At 38.3% G+C, this 9,553-nt stretch overlaps 1 protein-coding gene across 1 annotated transcript in view; it reads left to right on the top strand.

The window, feature by feature from the left end:
* Positions 1–3,320: 3,320 nt before the first annotated feature.
* The window catches only part of LOC101301822 (cullin-associated NEDD8-dissociated protein 1-like), a 9,924-nt gene continuing 3,691 nt past the window's right edge, over positions 3,321–9,553 (top strand). Inside the window, exons 1-25 of the mRNA XM_004307833.1 lie at positions 3,321–3,356; positions 3,437–3,606; positions 3,714–3,924; positions 4,061–4,226; positions 4,406–4,535; positions 4,614–4,728; positions 4,824–4,981; positions 5,071–5,194; positions 5,408–5,458; positions 5,534–5,616; positions 5,892–5,976; positions 6,051–6,152; positions 6,249–6,347; positions 6,484–6,594; positions 6,672–6,755; positions 6,844–6,984; positions 7,102–7,194; positions 7,292–7,413; positions 7,514–7,673; positions 7,756–7,995; positions 8,124–8,372; positions 8,462–8,638; positions 8,739–8,885; positions 9,025–9,141; positions 9,359–9,527. Coding sequence (XP_004307881.1) covers positions 3,321–3,356; positions 3,437–3,606; positions 3,714–3,924; positions 4,061–4,226; positions 4,406–4,535; positions 4,614–4,728; positions 4,824–4,981; positions 5,071–5,194; positions 5,408–5,458; positions 5,534–5,616; positions 5,892–5,976; positions 6,051–6,152; positions 6,249–6,347; positions 6,484–6,594; positions 6,672–6,755; positions 6,844–6,984; positions 7,102–7,194; positions 7,292–7,413; positions 7,514–7,673; positions 7,756–7,995; positions 8,124–8,372; positions 8,462–8,638; positions 8,739–8,885; positions 9,025–9,141; positions 9,359–9,527 — 3,340 coding nt within the window. The remainder of the gene's footprint in view (positions 3,357–3,436; positions 3,607–3,713; positions 3,925–4,060; positions 4,227–4,405; positions 4,536–4,613; positions 4,729–4,823; positions 4,982–5,070; positions 5,195–5,407; positions 5,459–5,533; positions 5,617–5,891; positions 5,977–6,050; positions 6,153–6,248; positions 6,348–6,483; positions 6,595–6,671; positions 6,756–6,843; positions 6,985–7,101; positions 7,195–7,291; positions 7,414–7,513; positions 7,674–7,755; positions 7,996–8,123; positions 8,373–8,461; positions 8,639–8,738; positions 8,886–9,024; positions 9,142–9,358; positions 9,528–9,553) is intronic.

Below are 9,553 nucleotides of genomic sequence, written 5' to 3'. Positions count from 1 at the left end.
GAGAGAGAGAGAGGAGCGCCCAATCGAGGAGAGAGAGAAAAATGACGCAGTGTTGCTGTTTAGCTTTATTTGGACGGCAGGGCGAGTTTCGCCGTTTCCCAAATTTCTCGCTTTGTTTTCGAAATTTAAATTTTTCTTTAGGTCGTTGAAACGACGGCGTTTTGGGATGGTGTTTGGGGGTGGTGATGATGGCGTGTCGGTATGAGAGCGATTGGATTTAAAATAAAAGGCCGGCTTAGCGGGAACTCCACGGCATGTGATGGTGAGCGCGACGCAGGGAATCATTGCTGGGTCAGTGAAGTGCGTATTGACGGTATTGTGTCGTTTTCACTTTTTCGAGCCTATTAACGACTCGGCAGCTTTCACGAGCCAGAGCAAGCAACAAGAGCGTCTTCATAGACCCCGTGGATTACGCGAGTTATGGGCAGTTTCCGATTTTTGTCCCGATTTGGGCTTTTGTATATTGAAGGCCCGTCCTGCAATTTGGATGGTTGGGCGTTCTTGCAATTTGGGCCTCGAGTCCGGGAAATTTATCTTGGGTCAATGTACCCTCTTTGACAGTGTTCATGAACCGTCATACCACGTGTAAAGACAAGTCACCCTAATATTAATAAAAGGCTTTCATTGACACCCATCTAATTCTCAAGAATAAAGTCACAAGACACCCTGATAAACTTATGAAACCTAACCAAAAATCTAAAGCCAAAATCATAGCTACCACTCCACCGCTTGTGTCGGACCTTCATTAGATTTGTCTTATCGGGGTGGCGCCAATGTAACGTCATTCACTCCACAATAGAAGATATGCAAAACTCGTATATACTAGGCTGCCTCTTTTGATGGTTACATTGTACTAATCCAACTTGTCATCCTATCATAGCGAGTCGCCGCTTCAACCCGATTAGGATCCATATATGATCTTAATTTTGAAGCTTCCTTATATTTTTTTGTTCTCTAAATTTTCATATGTATCTTCACTTCCAACCTCGTCTCATATACACTTTATCCTCGTATTTCATTGTAGACTTTATCCTTTGATTCGTCAAACTATCGTCTTTGTATTCGATCCTTAGAGCATCTCCAACCCTTGGTCTAAAACCTATAATAGGTTTAAGATTTGTAAAATCTCATCTCTAACCCACTATCCAAGATTCCAAATTGAGGTAAAATAGGATTTACCTAAAATGTGTCATATTTTAACTCAACCAAATATGACAAAACCTATAATTTATGAGGTGAGTGGGTGTTGACCAGTGTCAAATTTTATTAATATAAAATAGTTATGTATGATTAAACAATTGGGTTTCACTCCATGTGTGATTAAATGATTATATAGGTTTGAGTCTTGCCTCTACTGGTTGGAGATGTAAACCCTATATGAATAATTAGGTTTGGGTGGTCCAAAATTTGAATATAGGTTTAAGTTTAAGACCAGTTGTTGGAGATGCCCTTAAAGTCTCAACAAAAAAATCCATTCGCCTAACTTTACAATCGTTAATTTTTTTTCGTACAAGCACTCCACAAAGTTTGCAAGTGTCACTAGACCAGTGGTGTCTATTGCTTGATGATCTATGCCTCTATAAATACCTTTACTAAATTATTCATTATACGTGTTCTTCTTGTGTGTGTTATTTGGAGCCCAAAAACGATGGCAGAGACATTTGGCTTATACATAAAAGTTAAGCTATTATCGAGCCTCTCTTTGTTGCACTTTTACGGTCACTGTAGTGGCTAATCTTCAGGTGGCAGTGACGATTATGTTTCTAGATCTAAGAGCAATTGCACCGGTAGTGTAATTTGGCAGGCAAAAACTGGGACCCTCTCATTATGCACAAAAGTCTCAATGCACCGTTTCCATTTTGCTCAGGCAATTAATGGGCCCCGTGTCAGAAAAATCGACAAGGCAATTTGATGGTCGATTCTGAGCAACCAATTCACTCGAGCGATTAGTGGGCTCCATAGATTACAACTATGGTTTTTGTTATTTTGCATAAGCTCTATAGGCTTTTGTTATTGGGTATTAGATTGTTGTTTCTTTTGTATCACGTTTTTTATGTTGTTACAAAATATAGTGGTTGAGTAAGCTACCACTTTAGGATAGAGAGCAATTTAGGTATAACCCTTTTTCAAGAGGATATTTTTCACAAGTTGGGGTTCGAATCATAAACCTCCTATTATACTAGATGAACATATCTAACGTCAGCCTAATTTCCAGCCTAATATGCTTCAGCTAAACCAATCTAATTGGTTTTCTTTTGTATTACACTTTTAATATGTTGTTTACATAATTAATGCGTAACTTGACAAAACAAACAGAATTCACCGCTAAAACGCGCGGGTGGAAACATTAACACTTAAGAAACTCAAAATTATTCAAAATCAAGACTTCAAAAATAAATGATTAAATATGTTAAACGGATACAACGATCGTTAATCTAACTTTTATAGAATTTTTTTGATTACATACCACTCTGCTAAACCGATTTAAAAGTCTCATTATAATTTTTTTTGTTTACATAGTTAGAGATTATATTTTGAAAATATGCATGAAAAATAACAAAAATAAAAATAAAAACTTTTAGAAAAATAAAATTAAAGACAAGGGCGTGTGGTCCGATGTTGAGCTGCGCAGGTGGAGTGGAGGGATGATATTGCGGATCTTGGGATACAAGTCGAATGCATCCCTTCGTACACGTATAAAAGCCCCTTTCTTTCTAGCACACACTCTCTCCCACCATATAGCATTATACCCTACGCTCTATGCCTCTATCAACCCCGGACCCAAACCAACCCTCACTGACTCACTGAGCTCATCGTCCGTCCAAAACTTCCGGTAAGCTCATCCTCTCTCTCTCTCTCTCTACCAAAATTCCGGTCAGCGATTCAACTTCTCTCTTAATTCCATCTTCTGATCACACCGAGGGGCTTTTCGGCTTCCTATATCTGTTCGCTCAACTCCCAAAGCCTTCTGCGGAATGCGTTTGATTCTGTATTTGAATACATTGAAATTGTCTATATATTGAAGCCTGATACGATATAGATAGCGTACGATTTCGTTTCTGTTTTGCTTTTAGTATCACTCTGGAGCTCTGGAGCTATGGAGCTAGGGCTAGTTCTTCGCTTTTCATAGATTCAAGGCCTTTCTGTTTTTGTTTATGTATTGGATGATGCTTTTGACTGGGTTTAATTTAGTTCTATCGCTTGTATATATGAATACTAGTTTTGTAATCCCTGATTATGGTTTTGATTTCATATTAGGTGAAGCATTGATAGAATTTGTGAGTTGGAACAGAGAGCGGTGCTCGTAAAGTAGTGCGGAGATGGCGAACATCGCCATGACTGGTATACTGGAGAAGGTATGGTCATTTCGAGCTTTAGTTTCGGTAATGTGGACTATTGTGTGGGATGTGAAATGACTTTGAGTTTGTTTTCGCAGATGACGGGGAAGGATAAGGATTATAGATACATGGCGACATCGGATTTGTTGAACGAATTAAATAAAGACAATTTTAAAGCTGATTCTGATCTAGAGATAAAGTTGTCGAATATTATTATTCAGCAACTCGATGATGTTGCCGGCGATGTATCTGGATTGGCTGTCAAATGGTATGATAGTTGTGTTCCGTTATCCCTGTGCCCAATCAGAGATGTTTCTGCTGCTCGTGTTTCCCTTTCCTAGTGTTGATTTGTATCTTTTGGTAAATATTCTGCAGTCTTGCTCCATTAGTTAAGAAGGTCAGCGAGCCACGAGTTGTGGAGATGACAAATAAACTTTGTGAAAAGTTGCTAAAGGAGAAGGATCAACATCGTGACATTGCCAGCATAGCTATGAAGGCTATTGTTGCAGAAGTCTCTACTCAATCACTTGCGCAGTCTATTCTTGTTGCTATTTTACCTCAGTTGATTAGAGGAATTACTGCCCCGGTGAGTCACAAACTTAAGGATTAGGCAGTTAAACATAGTCAATAACTCATTTTAATTGTTATGATACTCTGTTGTCATATTCAAATGTCTCTTGTGGTTTTCTTCGCTAATTGTTTTGTTCTGCTATGTAACCCAGGGAATGAGCACAGAGATAAAATGTGAATGTCTTGATATCTTATGTGAAGTCCTTCATAAGTTTGGCAATCTTATGGCTACCGACCATGAGCTGCTATTAGGTGCTCTCTTGTCTCAGTTGAGTTCCAATCAAGCCAGCGTGAGGAAGAGAACTGTGTCATGCATTGGTAAGATTCACTGGGTTGCTCGATTCCATCATCATATTTTCTTTTGCCTTCTACATTCTTAGTTTTGGCAAAGCTAGGGGATTCTCCACCAGTCATTCATATTGAGTGTCAAAAGTTGGACTAGCTGTGCATCGCCTAGTTCCATAAAACTGAACTTAACTACTTGTTTTTGCCTGTAGCATCACTTGCTTCAAGCTTGTCAGACGATTTGTTGGCAAAGGCTACTGGTGAAGTTGTTCAGAACTTGAGAAATAAAGGCACAAAGTCTGAAATGACTCGTACAAATATTCAGATGATTGGTGCTTTAAGGTGAGCTTTGTGGTAGGTAATGTGCTTGTGTTAGACTATACTTAATTTTAGTTACTAATTTGATAGTATAATGTTCAGTCGTGCTGTTGGCTATCGTTTTGGACCCCATCTTGCTGACACTGTTCCAGTGCTTATCAATTACTGCACAAGTGCATCTGAGAATGATGAAGAGCTTCGTGAGTACAGCTTGCAGGTACTAAATATATGTAAACTGTCTGGTATTGGTATATTTCATTCTAAGATTGTATAATGGTCATCTTGTACTTAAATTGTGTATTTTGGTGGCAGGCACTAGAGAGTTTTCTGCTTAGGTGTCCCAGGGATATTTCTTCCTATTGTGATGAAATACTTCATCTCAACTTGGAGTATCTGAGTTACGACCCAAACTTCACAGATAACATGGAAGAGGATACTGATGATGAAACTCTTGAGGAGGAGGAAGATGAGTATGTGTTTAATTTGGGTGTGAGTTTAAGCTTGACTTGCTAGTACAAATTAGATTCTTAATTCAATTGGTTTCTTATATATGCTGCAGTGAGAGTGCGAACGAATATACAGATGATGAAGATGTCAGTTGGAAAGTCCGAAGAGCAGCAGCTAAATGCTTAGCAGCATTAATTGTATCTCGTCCTGAGATGCTTGCTAAGCTGTATGAGGAGGTATCTTTGCATTTGCTGTTTAAACTTCTCATTTCTTGATTGTGAGGATTGTATCATTTGGGTTGGCATTTAAACTGTAAATGTACTTGGACTTGGAGTTGAGTTGTGTTTTCAGCTTCTCATCATTATGCCAATTTTAACATACATTTGAGGTTGCATTCATGGTTTTGCATATTGCTTTGAAATCATTGAACGTATGTTGCTTTTGTGCAGGCTTGTCCAAAATTAATCGAGAGGTTTAAAGAGAGGGAAGAGAATGTCAAGGTAAGCCAGAATAATGGATAGTCGATCTTCTTATTACTTCTCCCATGGTGAGTATCTGACATTTTGCTTCTACAGATGGATGTTTTCAATACTTTTACAGAGCTCTTGCAGCAAACTGGAAATGTCACAAAGGGCCAGATTGACATTAATGAACAGAGGTAAATTTGCTAAAATTTGGGTGTTAACATGCTGCCCTCTTATCTAGCTTTTGCTTTGTGGTTTACATATCTTATCTTTTTGTTTAGTTTTAAGTTATGGAATTCTAAGTATAGTTCTCTTTAATATTTGTGGTACTTATCTTAATAAAAGAGAGTAATAATCAGGCGTTTCTTGCTCTCACCCTTTTTGTTACTTGAGTTGTATGATCCACTGCCTTTAGATTACATATAATATGATTGATCTCTGATGCCTATGCTACTGGCATATGATGCAGTCCAAGATGGTTATTGAAGCAAGAAGTGCCAAAGATTGTCAGATCTATTAACAGGCAACTACGTGAGAAATCTATCAAGACGAAGGTCAGAAATCTATGATGCCCCTTTTGGATTAGGATTTATGTATACAGAGAATTTTAACACTTTTCTCTTTGCAGGTTGGTGCATTTTCTGTTTTGAAAGAACTTGTGGTGGTTTTGCCAGATTGCCTGGCAGATCAAATTGGCTCGCTCATTCCAGGAATTGAAAAAGCGTTAAGTGTAAGCAAAATTGTCTAAAGTTGATAATGTACTTTTAATACTATAATTTGTCTAGCTGATCTTTGTAACGTTAGTGTTCTCGTTCTTTAAATCCAGGACAAGTCCTCTACCTCAAATTTGAAGATTGAAGCTCTTATATTTACAAGATTAGTGCTGGCTTCACATTCTCCTTCTGTTTTTCATCCTTACATCAAGGTTAGGCAGATATCCAAACAGTTCTCATGCTTATTTAAATAGTTACGACGTTGCATTTTCTGCTGTGGCAGAGCGTTACTACAAAGTCACAGCTGAAGCACTTAGGGTTTGATGACATTTTAAATGATCATTGCAGGCTCTCTCTAGTCCTGTTTTATCTGCCGTGGCAGAGCGTTACTACAAAGTCACAGCTGAAGCACTTAGGGTCTGTGGTGAACTTGTGCGTGTTGTTCGCCCAAATATTGAGGTAAATTACTGGAGGCTCTGATGCTTGAGGTCCTCTTAAACAACTCTCTAACTATTTGATTTGGTTTTTTTTCATAGGGGACTGGTTTTGATTTCAAACCGTATGTTCAACCAATATATAAGGCAATTATGTCCCGCTTGACAAACCAAGATCAAGATCAGGTTAGTAAATTTACTCATAGATTCTACTGATGATATCTAATTCCTCTTAAATGTTTATTTGTTGTCACTCATGTCTATTCTTGTGCAGGAGGTGAAAGAATGTGCTATATCTTGCATGGGACTACTTGTGTCGACATTTGGTGATAACCTCAATGCTGAATTATCTGTGTGCCTTCCTGTACTGGTTGATCGGATGGGAAATGAGATCACTCGACTTACAGCAGTGAAGGTGGTTGCTTGCTCACTTTTGTGATTCTGGCATATATTTACTGTTTGTATACTACATGTGCACTACGTACTCTACATCTACTCTTTAGTTTATAAGACCCACATGCTTTGTTTCCAGGCATTTGCTGTCATTGCTTCTTCCCCATTGCGGATAGACCTGTCTTGTGTTTTGGATCAAGTAATAGCAGAGTTGACTGCATTCTTAAGAAAGGTATGTTATTAGCCTAATTGAATATTGAAATGATAATAATTACCTGACTTTAGGTTTTGAACTATGTTCTAACTATCATTGCCTTCTTGGACATTAGGCTAATCGGCCTCTGAGGCAGGCAACACTGGGAACCCTGAATTCCCTAATTGTTGCCTATGGTGATAAAATTGGTCCATCAGCTTATGAAGTTATTATTGTAGAACTTGCAACACTGATAAGGTTTTTTCAACTGCTTGAAAGTTCTGTTTTTTTTTTTTTCATATTTTGTCTTTCAAAGTTGATTTCTGAACCCTATTTTCCGTTCAATACCCATTTCCAGTGATTCAGACTTGCGTATGACGGCTCTTGCCCTAGAACTTTGCTGCACCTTGATGGCCGACAGGTCAAGCCTAGTTGTTGGTTTGGCTGTTAGAAATAAAGTTCTTCCACAAGCCCTAACATTAATTAAAAGCTCACTGCTGCAGGGGTCAGCTCTATTGGTAATTGAATATTTCTTATTTTTGTTGATCTTGATATAGAAAATTTTCACTTGTTTGAGAAAGTTTTTTGTCGGGTATGTAGGCGTTACAAAACTTCTTTGCTTCCTTGGTGTATTCTGCAAACACAAGTTTTGATGCCTTACTGGACTCTCTTCTTTCAAGCGCTAAACCGTCACCTCAGTCTGGTGGGGTTGCAAAACAAGCTCTATATTCAATAGCTCAATGTGTGGCTGTCCTTTGTCTTGCTGCTGGTGATCAGAAATGTTCATCTACAGTGAAGATGCTTACCGAAATCCTCAAACATGACAGCAGTACAAACTCCGTAAGCCCCCGCAACCCACTGTTTTAAAAATAGGAGTCATGCAGACTAATTTTACGGACAATTGATTTCAACTGATCTATAATATTCATGTCACTTGAGTAAAATTGCTTTCTTCTTCTATGACACAGGCTAAGCAACATCTTGCATTGCTATGTCTAGGGGAGATTGGGAGAAGGAAAGATCTAAGCTCTCATGCGCATATTGAGAATATTGTCATCGAGTCGTTTCAGTCTCCTTTCGAGGAGATTAAGTCTGCAGCCTCCTATGCTCTTGGCAATATTGCAGTTGGTAACCTATTCAAATATTTGCCTTTTATCTTGGACCAGATTGACAATCAGCAGAAAAAACAGTATCTCTTGCTTCATTCTTTAAAGGAGGTGTGTTATTCTGAACTTCTACAGCTTGATTATGTTTTCTGATGATACATATTATGTTGGAACTAAGTTATCTTTTAACAATTTTGCAGGTCATAGTAAGGCAATCTGTAGACAAAGCTGAGTTTCAGGACACTAGTGTTGAAAAAATACTCAATTTACTTTTTAATCACTGTGAAAGTGAGGAAGAGGGTGTTCGCAATGTGGTGGCTGAATGTCTGGGTAAAATTGCACTTATTGAACCTGCAAAACTGGTTCCCGCACTCAAGGTACTTGAGGATTAAAATTGAATATATGGTTAAGTGCCCTGTGTAGGTGCAGAAGGTTATTAGTTATGACTAAAAGGTTGCAAATCTAAATTTCCTATAGGTGCGCACAACCAGCCCAGCTGCTTTCACAAGAGCTACGGTTGTCATTGCAGTTAAGTATTCAGTAGTAGAGAGGCCAGAGAAGATAGACGAGATCTTATATCCTGAAATCTCATCTTTCTTGATGCTTATTAAGGATCATGACCGGGTAAGTCTATAATGACTGCTTGATTTTGAAACGTCTCTTAGTGTTCTTTTTCATCTCTATAGATTCTGTTTTGTGTAATATTTTATTTTCTTGGTTGGTTGTGACTTTTTTTTTAAATATTTTTTATGGCCTCATGCAGCATGTCAGGCGTGCAGCTGTGTTGGCTTTAAGCACATTCGCTCATAATAAGCCAAACCTCATCAAGGGGCTTCTGCCGGAGTTGTTGCCACTTCTTTATGATCAGACTGTTATCAAGGTAGGCCTGAGTATTTGAAATCTCTTTGTAGTTTGGATGGTATACTCATATATACATGACATTTACAAATGCGAGTTGCATTTATCAGCACTGTTTTAGACTCGAGCAAATGGATGTTTGATTTTGCAATACTTTTCCTTTTCCACTGTTCATTCATCTTGTTCGTCTGTTTTTGAAATGTTCCGATCCCTTATTTACTATAATTCTCTGGGTGCAGAAAGAATTGATCAGGACTGTTGATCTCGGTCCTTTTAAGCACATTGTGGATGATGGGCTTGAGTTAAGGAAGGCTGCATTTGAATGTGTGGATACTTTACTAGACAGTTGTCTTGACCAAGTGAATCCTTCATCATTTATTGTTCCTTACCTCAAATCTGGTCTTGATGGTGAGATTAGTTTTTTTTTTTTGTCC

The sequence above is a fragment of the Fragaria vesca genome, linkage group LG7, assembly GCF_000184155.1.
Source record: "Fragaria vesca subsp. vesca linkage group LG7, FraVesHawaii_1.0, whole genome shotgun sequence".
In the NCBI taxonomy this organism is placed as follows: domain Eukaryota; kingdom Viridiplantae; phylum Streptophyta; class Magnoliopsida; order Rosales; family Rosaceae; genus Fragaria; species Fragaria vesca.
This window is presented reverse-complemented; position numbering and strand designations above follow the sequence as displayed.